Consider the following 22197-nt stretch of genomic DNA (forward strand, 5'->3'; position numbering starts at 1 on the left):
GTCAGGAATGTAGGAACAATCAGTGGGGCCACAGGGGGGGGTCCCGCGCCCCCCCCAACCTGAGAGTAGGGACCTATCATAGCTGTGTCCGGCGCCACCAGGTCTGGACATTAGGGATATATAAATGGGGCCGATACGACCAGTCAGACTTTAGTTCGCTGACAAAGCCTCTTGGATAGGAGGCGAAACGTCCGAAACCTTCACTTTTGTACAGATGACGGCTGAAGAAACCTTCTCATCGATGGACCACTCCTGTACGACTGAGAGCTTACACAGACATAGTGGGTGAGGCTTATAATCAGGTGCGCTCAATAGTCCGAAAATTACGGTACCTTCATTAGTATCGCAGTGGAGAAATTTACATTTCACAACAGTGGAGGAATTTATATTTCACAGCAGCAAAGTTATGAAAGGAAGAGGAAAGGAAAGAAAGAAGTAGGAAAACAAAATACAGGAGCTGCTGGAAAAGCAGCCACTCTCGCAGCGCCATCTTAAAGTTAAAAGAACAAATTAAAAAATAATATGACAACACAAAGACACACAGAGTCATTTTATTCTTAAGAACATGCTGTACTCTCTTTGTTACATGAAGCAGTACTAGATTAAAGAGGAGAGGATCAAAGTGTCCTTTTCACCAGTAGATCTGGGACGTCATGGTGACCAACTCATGGTCATGACTCATGCACCCATTTGGCATTACACCAAATCATGATTTGGGGTGCAAAGCAGTTTACAATTTCCTATGTAACATGCCTGGCCGAAAATATCGTTCGCAAGAGTAGATCTTGCATTTTCAAATAATAAATAATATAATCACATCTAAAATAAAAGAAAACTACATATGTGTACCCTGAGGCTGCATTTTGCGCTAGAATTGGCAGGGTCATCTTTTGAAGAAAATGAAGGCTTTTGGGTACGCCTTATACACAGAAAAAGACAGTATTTCTTTGTGGAGAAGCATCTCTGTAGAACTGCATTGCAAAGCATTCGTCCTATTTAATTTAAGCAAAGGCACTGATCATGCTCCTTATGTAGCTAACACAGGTCTCACCGTGGTGCAAATGCAAGCCTGGTCGAGATTCATTGATCTGAACTAAACTGAACTGCTTATTGGCGATGCTCACGCAAGACTATGATTAACAAGAGAAAAGTGCAGGTGACGAATGGTGTACAGTGTAAAGGACTAATAAGCTGTTGGAAGAAGCCAAGTTGAGAAGGTGGGCTTGCAAAATCTGTTCATTTTATTTGCCGTTGCGTGTTTGACCTCAGATGAGTTTTTCAGACTCCGGAAATGGTAAAAATACATCAGTGACGTCAACGACAAAAAAAGGTCCGCCAGGGTTATGCGCTTTCAGGAGAAATAATAAGCAGCTGGGCAAGGTGGAGCATCTGCTGCACATTTTGTTCACGTAGGGCTTATTCATAATTGCTTGGGATATATTTGTATGGGTTCAGCATTATTGAGCTTAAATTGACCCTTTTCATTATCTAGACATCGCTGGTTAACTCATTCAATGCCGTTCACGAATGTATTCAGAAATTGAAAATAGGACGGAGAGCACCATTCCTGAATTAGTGCTGTTTTTTTTTTTTGCTTGGGTGCCGAAAAAGCGATGGCCAGACGTCTTCCCTTCCGCAAGGGGGGCAGCATTTCCCTTTTTTCCACGTTAGCGCTTTGTTCCCACTTCAGCTGTTGTTAAAGCGCTATATAAATCAATATGTTATGAATTGCATTGTAGTTTGGACAGCCGCCCTCATTTCAAGCGCATATAACTCCTGACCCATATAATTTAGGAGTTAACTCTTTTTTTCTGATGAAAGAAGAGTTTAATGTTTCTTACGCTGCATTGAATGTTTATGTAGTCCTGAAACTCAATATTCTGTGGGTCTTGGAATTCGAGTGACCGATCCATGCGCACCAAATCCAGCAGACATTTAAACAGCTTCTTCCCCCAAGCCATTAACTCTTTGAACTCTTCAACAGTAGCCAAAATGGAACTGTATAGTGCCACTTAGCAGTTTTTTTGACGACGATACTAGTGCAGCGTGTTCTACCGGAAACAAATTCCTTGTGTGTTCTACATACTTGGCAATAAAGATGATTCTGATTCTGATTCTGATTCTGACAATGACAAAAACCCTGCCACAGCAAGTGGACACATTTGCATATCGTCTGGCAGTGAATGAGTAAATTTTTCGGACAATTACACGCTCTCTCTTGTCCTCTTTTATAAGAATAAATAATAATAATACAACCCGGAAGTAAAATGAAGAACTTTACTTTTTTATGAACTTTACATTGGCTTGATAGCCAGTGTAAGAGTTGATGTGGGCTCAGACAATAATTTCTTGGAGAAGGAGCATTTTATTCTTGTTTTTTTTATGTTCCTAGTAGTTATAAATAATTATTTGAGATCATGAGGCTCACTAATCATTAGTAGAAGTCAAAAAGTATAGATGACGGCTGAAGAAACCTTCTCATCAATTAGTAGAAGTATGTGTCATGATCTGGTTTGCGACCAACGGGGGGCGCTGTCGGCCCCACCTGGACCTGCACAGGTGCTGGTCGTCCCGATCAGATTGGCGACCAGCGGGTAGAGACGTCAGCCCTGCCGGCAGCCTCGCAGGTGCTGGTCGTTATAATCACTGACACTTAAAAGGACACCCGGCACGACCATCCGTTGTCGGTTCATTGTTTGCTGCTTGTTTGCTGCATGCGTTGTGTATGTGTTTGTTTAACCTTGGCGGACTTTTACTTTTAGTCTTCTTTTGATACTTTGTATCAGATGATTTTAATGTTCTACATTTTGTTCCTACCTTTATTTTAATACAATTTGTCAAACAACCTCCTGCTCCCTCCTGCCTGCTTTTTGGGATCCGCACCCGCCATCACCACCTCGCAAAACGTGACAGTATGATACCAGCACCTCGTTACCATTCAGTGTTACATTTTTTTTCAATCATCCGATCCACTTTACTGACCTCACTAGATTTTAGCACAACCTCTTGCTTAGACAGTTGACTTTTTGTTTTCGTTTTTTTGCGGATTCTTGTCCCTACATCACTTAGGCAACACCTCATTCAGGGGATTATAAAATACACTATTTGCACCGCCATCTTCTTATATGCAGTATATGTATTTTATGTCACTCTTCAATTCCAATTGACAGATAGCAAGTCCAACTTCTTAAAATGTGTTGGTGAAGGTGTTAAAAGTGTGAGCTGCACAGCCTTGGCACCTCCATCCTTGACTGCCTGACAGAGAAATACAAATAAAATGAATTTGATATTGAAGCAGTAAAAGTGGAAAAAGAAATCACCACAAACGCTGAATATTTATGGTTTCAGTATTTATGAGTTTCTGTACTGGACTCCTCAACTGTGTGTCTGTCTATGTCTGAGTATCTGCTACTGTGGTAACACAACTTGCAGAGGCTTATCTCTCTGAGGTTCAAATAAATATATGCCATTCAAAGAGCCCTCATGGTCAGCAAACTTTCATTCTCAAAGAACCATTTCAACCAGGCTTCCACGGAAAATAGGAATATGGTAGCCGCAAACCCTTTTTTACATCTGAAACAATGTTTCACAAAATTCTATTAATGAAAGAAACACATTTTGAACTCTTATTTCAGTTTTCAATTCCTCAGCCGTCTATTTTATTTAATTTTATTTACTAAGTGTACTGAACTTCCCGAGCTGAACTTCCAGAAAACAAAATGCCGTGAGCTGTCATCCTTTTGGCTTTTGAGGCATGTAACATAGCCTTGACCTGAATTTAAAAATGCAATCAGTGGAAGGACTATTTCAGTAAACAATGAAAAAAAATATTAGCAAAATAACTGCATGAATATTTATTTGACGTGGTTAATAGGTCTTCTGCCCCTGAGCTCCTGCGCATAGCGCCTGCAAATTAGGGTACCTTCATCTGTAACCTGCCGTCCGTGAGTTATGAGGGTTTTTTTATTCAACATTTTTCATGGTGGAGAATAACTACTCACATGCAGATGTGGATCTGAAGATCAACAGGACTCCAAATGCATATTCCGTAAGGCGTTTTGATACAAATATGCCACACAGTCGAAAATGTTCTGAAATGTCAAAAACTCTGCTTGGACTTGGGACACAGTGTAAAAAGATATACAGTGATACCTCAGCTTACGATCGCTTTAGCTTATGAACGTTTTGCCTCACTAACATTAAATTCGCGAGCACATAGTCTTGGCTGGCGGACTAGTTTTCGGCGGCAGAACACCAAGCCACACGGTCGAACAGCGACACCGTGGCTTGCGGACTAGTTTTCGTCACCCCCACCACAGGCTAGTGTTAAGCGGAAGAGGTCACAAAAGAAAATTATGGTCAAGCAGGAGATCATCTAAAAACATGAACGAGGTGTGTGTTCTTGTGACTTAGCGTCCCAGTACCAGTGCGCTAAGTCGAGCATTGCTACCATCCTTAAGAACAAGGAAGCTATTAAGGGTGTGTGTGTTGTCTATGTCACGATTTGCGAGGTGGTGATGGCGGGTTCGGATCCCAAAAAGCAGGCAGGAGGGAGCAGGAGGTTGTTTGACAAATTGTATTAAAATAAAGGTCAGCAGTAACAAAATGTAAAACATCAAAATGATCTGAATGGAAAAAATACAAAGTAGCAAAAGAAAACCAAGTTAAACAAACACGTACACGATGCATGCAGCAAACAAGCAGCAAACAAACAATGAATCGGCTCCGGATGATCGTGCCAGGTATCCTTTTAAATGTCATTGATTATAACGACCAGCACCTGCGAGGCTGCCGGCAGGGCTGACGTCGCTACCCGCTGGTCGCCAATCTGATCGGGACGACCAGCACCTGTGCAGGTGCAGGCGGGGCCGACAGCGCCCCCCGTTGGTCGCCAACCAGATCATGACAGTCTAAGCAACGGTCTCAGGCAACAGGAGAGATTGAAAAACAGCTGTTGATTTGGATTAACGAAAAGCAGCTAGATGGGGACAGTGTGAGTGAGGGTATTATCGCAGAGGAAGCACGGCAACTTCACTCCTCGGATATCAAGAGGCAATTACATCAACGACCATCACAAAGGTAAATAAAACGACTTTAGTATACAGTAGTTTATTTGTTTAATTACAATAGAGTAGCACATTTATTATACATAAAATAAGGTATATTTTGTGTAGTTTTAAGGCTTATTATTAGGAAATTATGTTTTATGGGGACCTGGGAACGGATTATTCTAATCTGAATGGTTTCTTATAGGAAATAAATGTTTGGAAGATGAACTTTTCGCCTTACACACAGTTTCTGGGAACCAATTAAGTTCGTAAGCTGAGGTGTCACTGTGCCTATATATATATATATATATATATATATATATATATATATATATATATATATATATATATATATATATATATATATATATATATATATATATATATATATATATATATTTTTTTTAAGGATCAGCGACTGACAGCTCAAAATGATAAGGTTGCGGAAACAAGGGCAAAAACTGGTCAGATCTGTGGCGAGAGACGCACACAAGGACAGAACACACCTGAACAGGACAAAAGGAGACAAGGAGCATTTAAACACAAATAGACAACAGGTGGAATAATCAAAGAGAAAGGTGGAAGTCTAGGTGACCTGAAACAAGAAGCGATGGAGGAGAGAAGGAGGTGGAAAGGAAGTAATAAGAAAAACACAAACAACCCTCACCACGTTGTGACAAAGAATCAAAATTGTCCATTGGTATACATGTAAAAGGTTGCCTGTCCTTAGGTGCATAATTTTTCATCACAACATCCTCTTTACATGCAACGTGGTGGATTGTGGAAGTTGGTGGCAGCTCACAGTCAATTAAAGCTGAGACTTAAAGGACAACCGACACCATTTTTTTGTTTCCTAACTGACATCGGAAAAATGTTTTATAGCATCTAAAACACCCAAAACATGTTGGCTGATATTTTCAGTCAAATGCAAAACACCAATAAAAATGTGTTAAAGTGTCCCAAAACTACTTCAAAATGACCCCGGAAATGGTGACTTTCAGAAGGTCCCGCCACCTTGTTCATGCCGTCACGCCAGGACGTCTTGCCTTTCTCAAGAATCAAAACAATGGCTTCAGATTCGGAGAAGATGCTTTCTTGTTACTCATCCAGTTATGAATATGATTCAAATAGTTCTGAAGAGGAAAGCATAAATGTTTGTAATCGATTAAAAAAGTCCTTTCGGATCGATTCGAGCTGTCAGGACTCCAATGTAGCGTCAGAAAATGTGCAAGAAGGCGACCAATCTCCGTTGGAAATGGGTTGATTTGTCTACTGGGAATTTGTGTCAACTAGTATCAAATAGTAGTCTTGGTACAACACAACGATTCACCACCGCATTATTTATGTGTTTTCCTTCTAATTTCGCCATCAACACGATGTTTTCAGACAAAGTACCCAAAATGCATTGTGTGTCACTTTCTTGGTCCGGGGCGTTCCAGACGTGACGTCACGTCTGGAATCGTCACCAACTGGAAAACAAGACTTCCTGAATATTCAGCATGAGTCTTAAAAACATAAAATATAGCTATATGCGGTGGAATCTTTGTAAAATACTCTCAGTAGAAGTCATTTCAAATGATTTTACAAATTATGCACACAACTTGTCGGGAGGTGTCGGTTGTCCTTTATAACCACAGTGCCAGGGTTTTTGTCATTGTCACTCGAATTCCAGGAGCCACATAATATTGAGTTTTAGGACTACATAAAAATTCAATACAGTGTTAGAAACCTTAGACTCTCATCTTTCATCACAAAAAAATGAGTAAATTACTAAATTATATGGGTCTGTAGTTATATGGGCTTGAAATGAAGGTGGCTGTACAAAATACAACGCAATACATACACATTGGTTTATATAGCGCTTTAACAACAGCTGAAACCGGAACTAAGTGCTACAATGGAAAAAAGGGAAATGCTTCCCCTTGTGAAAGGAAATAACATTGCCAGAGGCCATGGCCAGCGCTTTATCAGTACCAGAACAAGAAAAAAAAAAAAAAAACCCAAACAAATTCGAGAATGCCGTCATATTTTCAATACCTGAATAGATTCGTGAATGGCAGTGAATAAGGTAAAAATAAAGCAATAAATAAAACATGTAATTTTCCTCCAAAAGTTGTGAACGCACTAAAATGACATCATCCTTAAAAGCTAATGATTTCTTTGCTTCCTGTAAAGTTATCACAGCTTGCGAATCATATTACTCTGGCAGAATGACCAATGGAGGCATTCGTATTGTATGACAAGGTTAAAGAGAGGGAAGGCGTGTTCAATATCGGTGAGTCAGGTTTATTGAGTGCAGCCCGGCCCCGCCTTCGCTCTGCTTGGCAAAGTTGTATTACTTTCCTTCAAGATGGATTTGAGGCAATGGACATTTGTCATCCCACAAAGCCACCTTGGTTCAAGGTTCAAGTTGATTGTGGACAGATTGGCATCCTTTTGAAAAAAATAGCAGCTGATGTATGTGATCATATTAACTTGATTGTTTTTTTTGTTTTGTTAAATCAAGAAAAGTACAAATTTCGACTCATTCACTAAAAAAAAGAGTAGTTTACATGTATACGCATACACATATGTACATGTACATATGTATACCTACACATTCCACCATGATGTCCTCGATCCACAGGTGAAAAGGACGCTTTGATCCTCTCTTCTTTCATCTAGAACTGAACACAGAAAGTGCTTAAGAATGAATGACTCTCTTTCTTTGTGTTGTTGTATTTTTTGTTATTTAGGTTTTTTTTTTTGTTCTCTTGACTTCAAGATGGCGCCGCGAGAGTGGCTGTCTTTCCAGCAACTCCTGTATTTTGCTTTTTGACTTCTTGATTTCCTTTCCTCTTCCTTTCATAACTTTGCTGCTGTGAAATATAAATTCACTGCGAGACTAATAAAGGTATTTCCAATCCAATCCGGTATTGATGGCACATGACTAAAATACCCTAAAACAGTGCACTTTTCCTATATTTTCCTAAAAAAATATGTTACTCAAAAATAACCAAATGACAAGTGTCAATAGTTATTTACTTTTTAGTGTGGAAAAGCTGTTCACATCATTTTTGCATGAAGTTTGCGATGACCATGACAGAAACAGTTCATCCCTGCCTCTTTTAGTCCTGCATTCATTTGCAAAATTACCAATGAGTGCAAACTGCTTCGTCACAGTTATTCTGCCACACAGAAATGAAGCTGAAACTAGAGCCCTCATCTGTCAATCATCCTCACCAACCACTCCACTGAGCATCCATTGAATCTGCAATTCACTGTCTCAATACAATTGGTTACAGTCTGTCTTCTTACAAATTTTTTATTATTTAATGTTCATACTTCATTCGGAGTAGATCATGCAGCCTATGTGCTTTCACACAATTTGCACATTTCTGTGGGTGTTTGTGTTAGTGTGTGTGGTTCTGTGTCTGTGTGTGGTGGTGCGCCGACGCCAAGTAGCATTCCCTGATAACAGGATTACCATCTTAAGCCTATTCACGGCAAGTGAGCCATCTGGATGGATAAAGCACTGTATCGTTGACTCCGCGGGCGTTACATCAACAATTGCATAACTGGAAGAAGTTGACAACGGGCATAGCAAAGCTTATAATGGGTTCGTCAGGATCAGTATAAAGGATGACAAACTTTTTAAGCAAACCGCGGCGATCCTGACGGCTAGTTCTTTGAAAGATGTCAGACAAGGAATGGATTCAGTTCCCAGTAGATATGATTGATGCTTAATTCTAAAGGTTGCATAACGCTGAATTTAAAAATGGAATGTCCACAGAGCAGTCGAGTACACGGACAATTACAAATTAGCAGATCAACTTAGAATTTGGATGTTCATTAAGATAGGGAAGGCCAGTAGTCGGCTCGATCCTGTTCCCGTTATTTGCTCTGCTTGGTAATTATTCGCAAAGATGGGAGGTTATTGACCTTTAATTACCTTGTCGGTTGTATAAATGCAGTATCTAAATGGATTAAATGATGATCATGGATTTTGGACCCTATGCACCCCGGTGACTTTCTCGATACATCCTTCAATGCCGTGATATGCGTCATGGAAACATGCAGCCTCGGTGACGAAAGGCCATTCAAGTAATGTCATATGTTTAAATTTTACATGTACTTGTCATTTCTGACATTTGATGTTCAACTGCAATATTTGTTGTTTTGAACTATAAGTTGTATTTTAAACTCAAGTCAGATCGTTGAGGTATATGAGAGCTGTTGTATATTTCAGGTTTATTAACTCATTCACTGCCATTGATGAATTTATTCAGGAATTGAAAATATAACGTAGAGCGCCATTCCCGAATTTGTTCGGGTTTTGTTTTTTTCATGCTTGGGTGTTGATAAAGCGCTGGACATGGCCTCTGGCAATGGCCTCTGGCAATGTTTTTTTTTCTTTTCCACAAGGGGGAAGCATTTCCATTTTTTCCATGTTAGCGCTTTGTTCCAGCTTCAGCTGTTGTTCAAGCACTATATAAACCAAAATGCATATGTATGGCATTGTATTTTGGACAGCCGTCCTCATTTCAAGCTGATATACACCAGATCCATGTAATTTAGGAATTAACTGTTTTTTTCTGATGAAAGAAGAGAGTCTAAGGTTTCTACCGCTGTATTGAATTACATAGTCCTAAAACTTAATATTCCGTGTGTCCTGGATTTCAAATGATATTAACAAACACCCTGGCACTGGAGTGGACACATTTTTGTATGTCTGGCAGTGAAGGAGTTAATAACAGGCCCAGTTGTGGAGTCACATTTTCAAGTCAGCTACTGTTTGTTATTTGAGACGGAATGATAACATTAGAATGTAGGAGTCATTTCTTTCACTAATAGCCGATGGGGCAAGTCAAGATTTACTACATTTTTAGTTTTGACTCAAAATGGGTGCTGATGTCAACTCCAACGTAATGCAGCTGTTATAGGGGGCATTGCAGTGGTTTCCAAACTTTAATTTCAAGACAAATGGAATTAAAAAAATCTAAACCTCTGGGCTTAAAAACTGCGCTGGTGTAAGACATTATTTTTTGTTTTTTTTGTTTATTTTTGTTGTGAGAAAATTCCAAGTCATCGAGACAGCTAGCGAGTGATGTCAAACTCATATTTGCCTCCCTTTTCTGCGCGACAGTCAATGCAGTTCACTGCTCAACCCTCTCATGTGTTGTTTAGTCGTGTTGACAGCTTACACTTTGGACAGCGGGCCAAAGAAGTCTGACAGCAGTTGGGTAAAATCTGCTGGATCCTGTTGTGATGTGTCACTCTGATGAGAGAAGTGAGCAGCTCTCTGACAGATCAGCAGGCTACAAGATGTGTGTGTGTGTGTGTGTGTGTGTGTTGTGTGTGTGTGGCCAGACAGATATTTTTACATGTTGGGACAGAATCGCAGTGGGAATGAAAGAGTGCGAGAGACACAGAAGGATGATGAAAGGTACGTTTCTGAGGGTAATACAGACAAATAAAAGAAAACACGAGAAGTGATTCTTATGGATAGACTGGGGGTGTCCAAACCTTTTCCTCCAAGGGCCACACACAGACAAACTGAGGAGCGCATAGCCACTGTGATATTGGACTTCTTTCATTTTAAAATGAATACATCAAGCAGTAATAAATTGTAGTTAATCTGACAAACTGATACAACTGCTAGTGTTGCTGCTTTTGTAAATAATCACTATTTCCCACATCATTACATAGAGGCACTCTTTCAAATGTGAATAACTATCTGTTGTGGAAATAAGTATGTCTCTTTTATGAATGTCTGCTTGTATTTCTCACCACAATGTCACAAACTGGGTGGATATGTGAAGTCTGACAAGAAAGTTTTATTTTATTCAATTCGTTAATGGGGCCAACATATCGGAAAGCTCTAAGCGCCATCGTTTTTCGAGTAGAGCATTTTGAGGTCATTTAGCGTTAGAACATTTCACGTAAAGTGTGGGTAGTATGTTTTGCTCAAAGTTTTAAGGATTGGTGGATTTTCTTTGGACTCTATGGCTTCCAAACTTACTCCAAAAGCATTATTGAAGAGTAGAAGAAGTCTCCCTGTTGCAACACACTTAATTCAGATGATAAGATAATTAGCAAGCTCTGATCAAGCTTGACATTGAGCCTGCTCATTTGAATCAAGTGTGTTCATCCACAAGCCTAATAAGAACATTTGGTATTGAGACTATATAATATAGTTGTTTTATTTACCTTTGTGGTGGTCGTTGATGGCTTGATGGAATGGAGTGGCCGGTTTCATCAGCATTAAACACTTGATGAGGAACATAGCCTTCTTCTTCCACCATCTTGAGGAATGATTCCTTGTAAGCTTTGGCAGCATCATCGTCAGAACTGGTTGCCTCACCATGACAAATGACACTATGAATCCCTGTACGACACTTAAAGTTCTCGAAAAATCCGTGGCTAGTCTTGAAATCATCAATGGATGACAAACTTCCAGGTTGCCTCTTGACGGTATCCAAGTGAAGTTGCCGTGCTTTCTCAGCGATAATTTTACTTGGTTCCTCATTAATTGTGTTCTGTTTCGCTGGGTAGATGGCTTTTTGCATAAAATGTCTCAAGGAGCTCTGGGTTGTACATCTTGGAAGTTGTGATCTTGCAACAGAGGCGGGCAGACACACAAGAAACTTCATTGATAGCTGGTTCCCTTGCTTGTCTTTTCTGTTCAAATTGAAGAGATGGCTTGTGCGGGTTATGTGTGGAGCTTCATTGATGGGATATTTTAACCTTTCAGTCTACACTCTGCCTTTGAACTGTCAATAAAGTTGAAACGAGTTTTGAAACGGTTCTCACTCTCTCTGCCGTCGACCTATCTATTTAATATGTGCAGCTCTGTGTTTAAATAAAGTGACTTCCAAAATAAGATGCGATAAGAAACTGAGAGTTAGACTTTGCTATAAAAGAAGGCAAAAGAAGAAAAGGAAGTGCCAGGTATTAAAGCGATGAAGCTGAAAAAAATGAATTGAAAGATATCCACAGAGATCTATCCACATGAGACTTCAGTGCGCACACACACACACGCACACACACACACACACACACACACACACACACACACACACACACACACACACACACACACACACACACACACACACACACACACACACACACACACTCATTTGTTGAAGAAATCAAGACGAGGCATTGCGGCTGGTGTCTGAGGAATCAATGCACGTGCAGGTGATAGCATTCAGCTCTTGGTGTCACAGGCTGACAAAACCTCCTCTCTCGGCTGCCTGTCATCTGCATCACATTCAAGATCTCTTTTATTCATATTATCACTTCACCACTCTACTGTATTTTCACTTCATCCACCTACCCGGTGGAGGAAGTCGCGCTACCTTTTTCTCTGCCCGTCACACAGCTGACAGCCATGTTTCATATAGGCTGACTACAATCTCACGCTCATATTTATTCATGCTTTTTCTCTTTCTCTGTCTCACACACTCACACACACACGCACGCACACACAGACACATACACAAAAAGAAGTTCCTCTACACAGACAGACGCGCAGGACCTTTGGCTTACAAAGACCTCCACGACATGTTGGACTCACTTATTGCCTCTCAGATAAAATGTATGTGCTTTAAAAGGAAAAAAAAAGATACACAACTTTGGCATTGACTGACTCGCTGTCCTGCAATACAGGCAAGTATACCCCCTGATATAAAGGCATATACAGGAGTCATAAGCCTTTTCCAATGTGAATTCCAAAACTTTTAAAATCCATTCATTATGAAAAAAGAAAGAAAATGCTAACTGTCTATGGAACAAAAAAATCGATATAATTATCTATATATCAGCGTACCGCGGTGCTCCAGTGGTCAATGTGGATATAGGATATAATGGAGTGAAAATAAACCTCTCAAGTAGAGTTTCATCCGGAATGTAGGGATCGAGTGCCATAAATACAGCCATCTCTGCCTTGTGACGTCTGTGTACAGTAGTTATTTTGACTACCAACTTCCACCATCGTTAGCAACAGAAAATATACAGATTCACTGGTGAAAACGAGGCTTTCATCCTCTCCTTTTTCATCTGGAACTGCCTCGTGTAATAAAGTTTTTGTCTTGTACTCAAACATCATGGGGAAAATTGTTACATTTGCACAACTGTCCATGTTTTTATGTTCCTGTTGTGTTTATTAATTTGCTTTGTGTTGACCATTATGTGCAGCGCTTTGTTACAGCTGCAGCTGTTGTGAATGCGCTATATGAATTAGGATGTATTGTATGGTATTGTATTGTTTAAATTTATTCATTTTTTTAAATTAATTTTAATCAAGTGTATTTAATCACTGCTAGGGTTTTTTTCCCCGGTCATTCAATTTGCCAATGTAAAATATCTTTTACATTTCTTAAATGTAAAAGACACCTTCATAATTTTCACATTGCCTTTTACAAAGCTACACAGAAATGCATGGACAGAGTGAATCAGTGTAGTTGTTAAAGCATGGTGAGGCAGAGTTTCGGTCATTGCTCACCTTGACCGGTTTGATCAATGGCAGAGTGTCTGATGTAAATCCCTCGTACAAACAGAGCTGAATAAACAGACACAAAGCGTTTGCATGGGCCCTGATAATCCACTAATCCATAGCAGCATTTTTTTAAACACACACACACACACACACACACACACACACACACACACACACACACACACACGCACACGCACACGCACACACACATGTTCATGCAGTGACTTCTGCCCATTACCCTCTTTGACCTCTTCAAAACAGAACGTGTCTGATAGCCTCATAGAGGTTGATAACCGATGAAGAGGTTAATGGGGATTAATGGGATGTACACTCATATGCAAACACACAGTAAGAATAAAAGTCAAACGCGCTAAATTTACAGGCCGGCTTGTATGTTTGTGTAGCGGATTAGGGGAGAAAAGGCTTGGTGTCTGTTGATGGTGTGAGTCAAGCGTGAAAGCCCTGTTAAAGTTTGTCGCAAGCACAATGAATTGTTCGTGTTAAGCGTCACAGATGGGAAAATTGCTGCAGTGTATACTGTCACGGATGGTGTATCCTCTCGATGGCATAGGCTGATTTCATCGCCACAAGTAGTAATCCTTCCAGAACCAGGTCATAAAAGGTTTCTATTGAATATTTTATTTGGTCATTTGCATGGAAAACCAATACTTTTGAAGTCACTGGAAGTTTGTCTCTGTCATGATAGGTTGGACTCACAATACCTAAACAACTTCTTGTCTTCAGGTACGATGGACCAAGACGGCCGGCAGTGCCTCGGATAAATTCCAGGAGACGTCCATCTACAACGAGACTCTTCGCATCGAAGGCATCCAGAGGGTGCAAGGGGGTCGCTACTACTGCAAAGCCGACAACGGGGTGGGGGTGGCTGCCATCAAGTCCATCCGTGTAGATGTGCAGTGTAAGTAGACAGGGAGGAGCAACTCTCCTTCCGCATGGATCTGACTCTCACTTGAGCCATTCCCACGGCCGAGGAAACACCGGGGATGAGATGATGGAGGGTGATTGAAGGAAGAGAGAGATAAAAGACAGACTACGGGGATGATGAGATTTCAGATGGGAATGGCTTCCAGGAGTATCTGATGACTTGCGGTGGAGGGGATGAAAAGAACAGCTGGTGGATTGAACGGGAGACAGATTCATAGCGCAAGCAGGATTTCTGTATCTGGGAGTGAAGATTAGAGGATGCAACATATTAAAAAAAATCGTATACCTGCCGGTAAAGTGCAGAGATAATGTGCTGTCCTCCAATGCCGTCCTCCAATTGGATTTAATTGTCAAAGTACAAAAGTGTCAGATGCTCCTGGATGAAAAGTGAAGTCAGTTGGCCTTCACGAAAGCTTTACAATAGTTAGTCCGAGCAGTACGGGCTCCCTAATCCAATGCTTCTCCGGCCACTCTTACCATACAAAGGTTACAAGCCATTATTGGACTTGAAACTTCCTGCTGTAGTCAGCTCATATGAAAGAAAGTTGTTCTTTTGAAGATCTATTTCGAAGTCATTTGAACTCTCATCCAGGTTACACTTTTATTGTTTGAATGTATCCTTTTGTTCCAGACAATAATATGTCAGACTATAGTAATTTCCCAGAGTGATACTCACCATACCATGAGTGTACACGTAGTGCTAGAAAAAAAAAAGACACGCTAAGCGAAATAACTACCAAATACTGTGATTGAGCTCTGGTAGGTTGGGGCTTTTTTTTCTTTAAAAAAAGACTTTAATAGACAAGTCCACGCTGTATTTGCAAGTCTGGTTGGATTCTGTCCTCGGCATATCTTCTGGACTCAGATCTGATCATAAATGTTTAAGTTGAGGTCGCATTAGCATCAACAATCCAAGAATGAATGAGTGAAAAAAATAATTTGTGGTTGTAGGTCTGAGCGATTGTGTCATTTCTAAACTCCGAACTCTGTCCCTTGTAAATAGCAAATTTAAAAACATTCAAGATAAAGTCCCAAATTGACTTTAGGATCTTGTGTCTAGATTGGACGACTGAGAAGCATTGTCGTGTTATAGGGGCCCCGTGCTGCTGCTTGTGTCACTGCCCCACTGTCCCCGTGAGCCAGGAGCCAGGTCGTGGTCATCGGGTTAAGATGTGACCATTTTCCATACACCGCCTCTTAGGCAACACCGAGCAGCCCCACACACTTGGAGCTCCAGTCATATGCTTATTTTCCAACAGGCCTAAAAATCCTACTTCATTCACGCAGGCATTTATTACTTCAACCAATTTCTTCCCTCATTGATTCAATCCTGTAAATGGCCATTTTAAAAGCCTGATTTTCCAACAAACATCAATTCTGTGAAGTACATTTACCAAATTCATCTTGTCTTCAGTCCTAATGTGTGCACAATCGTCAATGGCCTTTCACAGACCCTACCCATCAAATATCTTAAACCAAACAATTTAACCATCTCAGTCTCACCCAGCCAACACGCACACGCAGATTGATCATTGATCCGCTACGCTACCTTCATGAAGCCCCTCTTTCCTTCAACCCCTATCTGCCTGTCTCCAGGTAGTCACGTGGCACCGCTCAACTGGGGAGCTGGTAATTGCTGGCGTGTCTTGCGAGTATACGGGTTATATTGTCAGCTCAATAGTGACAGGATTTCTGTGAGGATAACCCGATCTGACGGCCAACACTTGTTCAATTACTCATCCCTCAAACGTAGGGGTCAGAACCAGTACCTAGAGTTAAAACGATTTAAAAATTAACAGGGGCTGACATGTTAAGGCTATAGATAGAGACTCACGCAAGTGGGTGGGAGAAGGCAGCCCCCCCTCAAAAAAATACCCTAAATATGCTCTTATAACACAATGATGAGAAATGAATGGAAAACACAACTAGGTGGAAGACAAATGGACCATCTACAAACCATCTACAAACCATAAAATAGATAACATAGTGTTTGTTCTTTTTATTTTACCACCATTTTGTGTTCATAAAAATCAGAAGCTGCTCAGAAACTCACACAATTGTAGTCAATTATGAATGGAAATAAGGTTGTTTCAGAAAAAAAGAACAGTAATATTCACTTTTCAATAAAAAAATTGCTCGAGAGGTGGGTTATTGCAGTACACTGAGAATATTTTTTGTTGAATTCATTCAATTTTATTTCAACCTTTAAAAAAACATATATGGATCAGGTGATTTTTATTTTGTCCCGCCACTTCTCATATTTTTTCATTTCAAACTGTGCTCAACTACTGTACATTTTTTTGGGCCCCCAATCCCCAAAAAGCTCTATCCCTAAAAAGCCATTCAAGATCAAGCACCCTTCATCTTCAAATGATAGAATACACACACCATAGACTTCCTACCAAGTGTACTTCTCCCACCCATCAACCCCATCTGCAAACACCCTCAGTAGTTTTCATTAGCTCCCCATCAAAGTGGCTCACACTTCCTAACCAGATGACCGATGACCCGGAACCCTAACGACTGAGACAGTGGGGCAGTGTGCAGGCGAGGGTTAACTACAAATAGCCTCTACTGATGTGATGGACTTGGTTCAGAGACCCAACCAGAGGTACACATTGAAATTGAAAACACACATTAGTCACGATGGGGGGAGGAAAAAAGGGGGAGTGGTCTTTCCTCTCAAGACACCACCAGGTAAGTGGTGGCCTCCACGGGTCAATGCTTTTGAATGAAGTCATTAACGATGATGACAAAATGGATTCCGATTATGTCGCATGACTGAGTTATGACAGCGATGACGAAGCATTGATGTGTCGCAAATGCCCCCCTAAGCCAGGTTCGATTTAGTGCTGTCATTCCAGACATACTGTTTAGTCATGTAAAGCGTTTTAATTGAATATCATCTACATCACGCCGAATGCGTCGGCGGCTCACTGAACTGATGACATATTGGATACAATGTTTGAGTAAGTATTTGTCTTTGGGAATGAGGGAATTAATTTTTGATTGAATTGCACATGGACGTTGACAACACAACAGTTGACATCAATTTATTGATTTGTGCAGTTGGCCACAATTGTGAGAGAGGAGAATATTAGATTGTCATTGGCAAAAAAAAATCACAATGGCAACTTGCTTATTTCATACGGTCACTGTGATTCAGCGGATATGATTATCTAAAATATTATATAATATTATATTTATATATATTTTAAAATAAATGTAACCAATTGTTTACTTAAATTTTAAAAATCATCATATGCCCCCCCTTCAAGTAAAATTTGCTTTCCAATTGCACAATCGTATTTCCTTTTTTGAATCATTTATTCAAACAGGACTAGAGCTCCCCTTTTTGGGATGTTAAAATAAATATCTGGATCAGAGATGATCACATTTCTTGATAACTTTCTTTTTATTTGACTGTTTTTGATCCCTTTATTCTGCATCACTGATTCGTCACGATGATTCACACTCATGGAGAAAATAGCGTCATTATTATACATGTATTTATGCATTATTATTAGGATTGCTAAGCAGTTGCTTAGTTCCATAAAGGTACTACTGATAAAATAAATATATAATTGCTACATAATTGGGTAAACAGACACCGTTGAGTTTGTGTTACCCTGGCATGACTCCACACCTGGCCCGTACTCACAACTTCCATGCTTGAGAGGACGCATACAAGGAAGCTAAGACCCATTGGGGTTAGCGACTGACGCTAGTAGGTTCTCCGCTGAGCCCCAAGACATGGCCCAGCTGGAGCATGAAGAACGTAAACTGACACGTAGCGCTTCGTCAGGCAAACTTTGTGTGTGGACAAAAAAGGAGGAGATTGTGAATAGTATAGCTTGACCTTTCCGCAGGTTTGAGGAAAAAAAAAACATTAGTTGAATCATTGCTCCAAGACGCACGGAAGCTCACGTCCAATTGCTCATCGTTTTGGTCATGTTTTCCGATTTGTTTTTACCTTGTTCTTCGGAGCAGTGAATCGTCCCTTTGCACTATGCGCAATGTTTTATTTGTTGTTCAATTGATTTTCTTCTGTTTGCACTTTCCAAAGTGATTTGTGGGCGTTGCGCTAGGCCTCGTCTCGCTGGGATTCGTCTCCCCAGCTTTCTTTGGTTTTTCATCATTTTAATGGTACTCCGTTGGACTCTTCTGCGACGGTTTTATTTCTGTACTTTTTAATACTGAGGCTCATCTGTGCCTTGTTAAGGATTAAATACTTACACGATCCCTGACCGATGTGTCTGCTTTTTGTTTTCAAAGATTATTGTGCGACTCTTGTTGTGTGGTTTGTTTATCGGTATATTTTGGGGTTTAAATGATTGCTCTCGTCTGATTTGAACTCGCCCTCCCATGACATAGTCTGCTGAGCAGTAGCTTGTATTTGACCGTTAAAATGACTTGTCACCGAGACGTTATACACAATCGATTCTTTTCTTCAGTTAAAATACAAATCAGCCCAGTGGTGCACATTGTGTGGAGCTGACTTGGAATGTGGACTTAATTACTATATTTTAGAAATGGTGGCGACGCACCCCTGTGTCACTGTTGTGTTTGATTGTGTAAGGCAGAAATTGTGTATACGGGTGACAAGGATGGCCTATTCAAAGACAGACTCGTCAAATTACGCGACCAAAGCATTGATTTTGAACACACTATCATTCCTATCTCACCGCTTCCTCCATCGGGTAGGGAGAAATATCTTGATGCTACATTGGGTGCGATTCGGTTGATAATGTGCAATCATCCCTGGGCTTTTCGCACTAGCACATTGCCGTGTTTTGGCCAGAAGGTGTGCAGCATCACAAAGTGTGAATAAACAACGACACATCTATCAGCGAGGCCAACCGTATTTCTGTTTTATGGTTTATAACACTGACGTAAAGGGGAATCATTGTTCCATATGTGACATAAGGCATAAGGCACCCTAACAACAACAACCACAAGAACCAAAACCACTAATGTAGCACATAATGAAGCACTTGCATTGAAAAAAAATACTTTGACCCAATCCATCCACATTTCATATACAGTAAAGTCTCGTTATATCGATATTCAAGGGAGTCCGAAAAAATATCGATATAACCGGGACTATCGATATATCCGACCCTGTTTGCATGTAATTTTCTCAGTGCGTGCATAGAAATAGTATCGATATAAACGGGACTATCGATATATCCGATATCGATATAACGAGACTTTACTGTATTATAAAATGGCACGGGGATATATCATTTACACCTCTGTAAGCATGTATCATGCAAAAGTTTCAACTCGCGATGATGTTCACAACCCCATGACAACATATGCCACTGAATTCCAACTCCTATACAGATGCTCCCCTACTTATGAACATTCAAGTTACTAACAACGATACATACAAACATTTTGGGGGTATGTCGAAAAATGTTCGAACGGAGATTCTGTAAATTAGACTTTGTATTGCGCGGCATTTTCAAGTGCTTCTTTCCGCCGCTACTACCGACATGAAGCCCCTGTGAGAGCTCGCCCAGCATCCACCCCGCATCCGACTTCCTCTACCCAGTTCGTCGCAGTGCCTGAGTGTGTAAACGTATCTCTAGCGTGCTACGAACTTTGACATTTTTATTGTTAAATATCTCATGCATCCATTATTCAATCGGGTTTTGAAAAACATTTTATTAAATGATTATTTTTCAGTACAAACCAATACAAGTTACTTATACAAACCTTAACCATGCTTATATAAACCTTCAACACACTTATATAAGCCTTAAACATACATTCCCTGCAAAATATAGCACTGAAACAACTTACGAACAAATTCACCTTACGAACATATTACGTTCGTAAATTGAAGAGATTCTGTAAGCAAATTTCAACCAGGTCAACCAAACCACAACTAATACACTGCACACACACAACTACCAACTCACAAACAGGCTATGCCACTCTTCTTCTGTTTCTCTTTAAGGCTCATTGTACACCCACAATGGACACAATTTATCTATATATACATTTTTGGGGGGTCTTTATTATTATCAGTGAATTCTTAATGATGTGTAGAATGGCAAACTATCATGTGTGGATCTTGACTATTGGGATGGATACAGAAATTCATAGGAATCTATGTATTTGAATAATCCATACATGCGAATCATCATGACACACCACATCCCGCCGTCATCCTCAAAAAATTAACAAATGGCCTCCTCAACAAAGATAATAATAATAATAATAATAATAATAATAATAATGAATGGAAAATGCAAGAATGAAGTCGGAAATTTGACAAAATACAATACTGTACTGCCAATAACATACTGCACATACATTATATTGAATATTCTAAACCACAAAGCTCACTGACAAACCTCTGACAACAACATTCCCGTTTACTTGATACAAATATATTGAAAAACATATTTTGGCAAAATAGTTTTTTAAAGGCCTCAAATTAAATAAAAAGTCGGTTGCTGCTATCTACATTCTACATAATATTCCTGAAGCTATAAATCAGCCAGTTGTCTCCATCTATATATGATATGTGTATTATTCTTCACTTTATCACTTCATTTAGTTCTGCTCCACTCGAATATGCTAATTAAATGAAGAATAAATGAAAATAAATAAGGAAAAATACACTCACACATAGATGTTACCCCGCGACCCTAATGAGGAATAAGCGGTACGGAAAATGAGATGAGATGAGATGAGACATAGATGTTAGTATGCCTGTGGAAGTAGGAGCAGAGGAGAAATGTGATTTTTCACCTTCATGGCTGCCTGATTCTTATCACACCATCCAATTTGAAACTGACGCGACAGAATACTAATATGGATTTAATTTGCGATCACTGACACAAGGTATTTATGCACATGGTTGACTCCATAAACAATGCTATTTATTGAATTGTGAAAGTTTCACGTTACAAAGAAGAGATAAGTAAAGTTCATTTCACAGCTTCGTTGAAATATGACTGACACAGTGAGATCAGGTCATCATTATGTAAAGGCCGTAGCAGAAGGATATTGTTGTGAGAAAAGAATATGTCTTCCTTTCTATCCAATCTAATTTCGTCTCGTATCATCACCCACCTCCTTTTTTCAACATGAACAAGCAAAAAAATATATATTCTATAGATACGGATATGCGGTCGATATGAAAAGGTGCGTCACTATTGTCCTTTTCCTCATGAATACATCTTTTTTTGATTAAGTTCATCTTTGATATTTAAACTCAGTCAGATGAAACGTCTAGCGAGGTATTTCCTTTTCTTGTGACATTCTACTTGAATGCCCCATTGCTTTATCTTCTTTATGAGAAAACCAATCATTTCACACAAACCAAGCCAGAAGTATCCTTGTGAGTATCCTCCAGGAGACTGTGTTCAAATCAGTCCATTTATTTTTAAAGTACTTTTGTTTACTAAAATTTTAGCACAGCTCATTTGATTTTTTTTTAATGGACCAGCAGCTTTTACTTTAAATATGACCCACTTTTACAGTAGATTTAAGTGAGGCTTTTTGATTTCCATCCATTCAACGTTTTCTTTTCGTTCCAGTTCTAATTCGGGTTGTGGTGTTGTGCTGTTGAAGAAGCAGGGTCCAACCTGAACGTGCTGGCCATTTAATTATAAGGTTTATACGGACAAACAACAACATTTAGCTTGTAGTCGACGTGCACATTCCACCATGATGTCCCTGATCCACTGGTGAAGAGACGCTTTG

The 22197-nt window shown here is 39.9% G+C and overlaps 1 protein-coding gene and 1 long non-coding RNA gene across 2 annotated transcripts in view; one reads left to right on the plus strand and one right to left on the minus strand.

Moving 5' to 3' along the window:
* Window positions 1-22197, minus strand: part of LOC148900824 (uncharacterized) — a 239313-nt gene that overhangs the window by 174358 nt on the left and 42758 nt on the right. The gene's annotated exons all lie outside the window — the stretch shown is intronic.
* mdga1 (MAM domain containing glycosylphosphatidylinositol anchor 1) overlaps window positions 1-22197 on the plus strand; it is a 170128-nt gene that overhangs the window by 64240 nt on the left and 83691 nt on the right. Inside the window, exon 4 of the mRNA XM_088992820.1 lies at window positions 14275-14449. Within this exon, the coding sequence (XP_088848946.1) occupies window positions 14275-14449 (175 nt within the window). The remainder of the gene's footprint in view (window positions 1-14274; window positions 14450-22197) is intronic.

This window comes from Hippocampus bargibanti, linkage group LG03, assembly GCF_051943395.1.
Source record: "Hippocampus bargibanti isolate YZ-2025 linkage group LG03, ASM5194339v1, whole genome shotgun sequence".
In the NCBI taxonomy this organism is placed as follows: Eukaryota; Metazoa; Chordata; class Actinopteri; order Syngnathiformes; family Syngnathidae; genus Hippocampus; species Hippocampus bargibanti.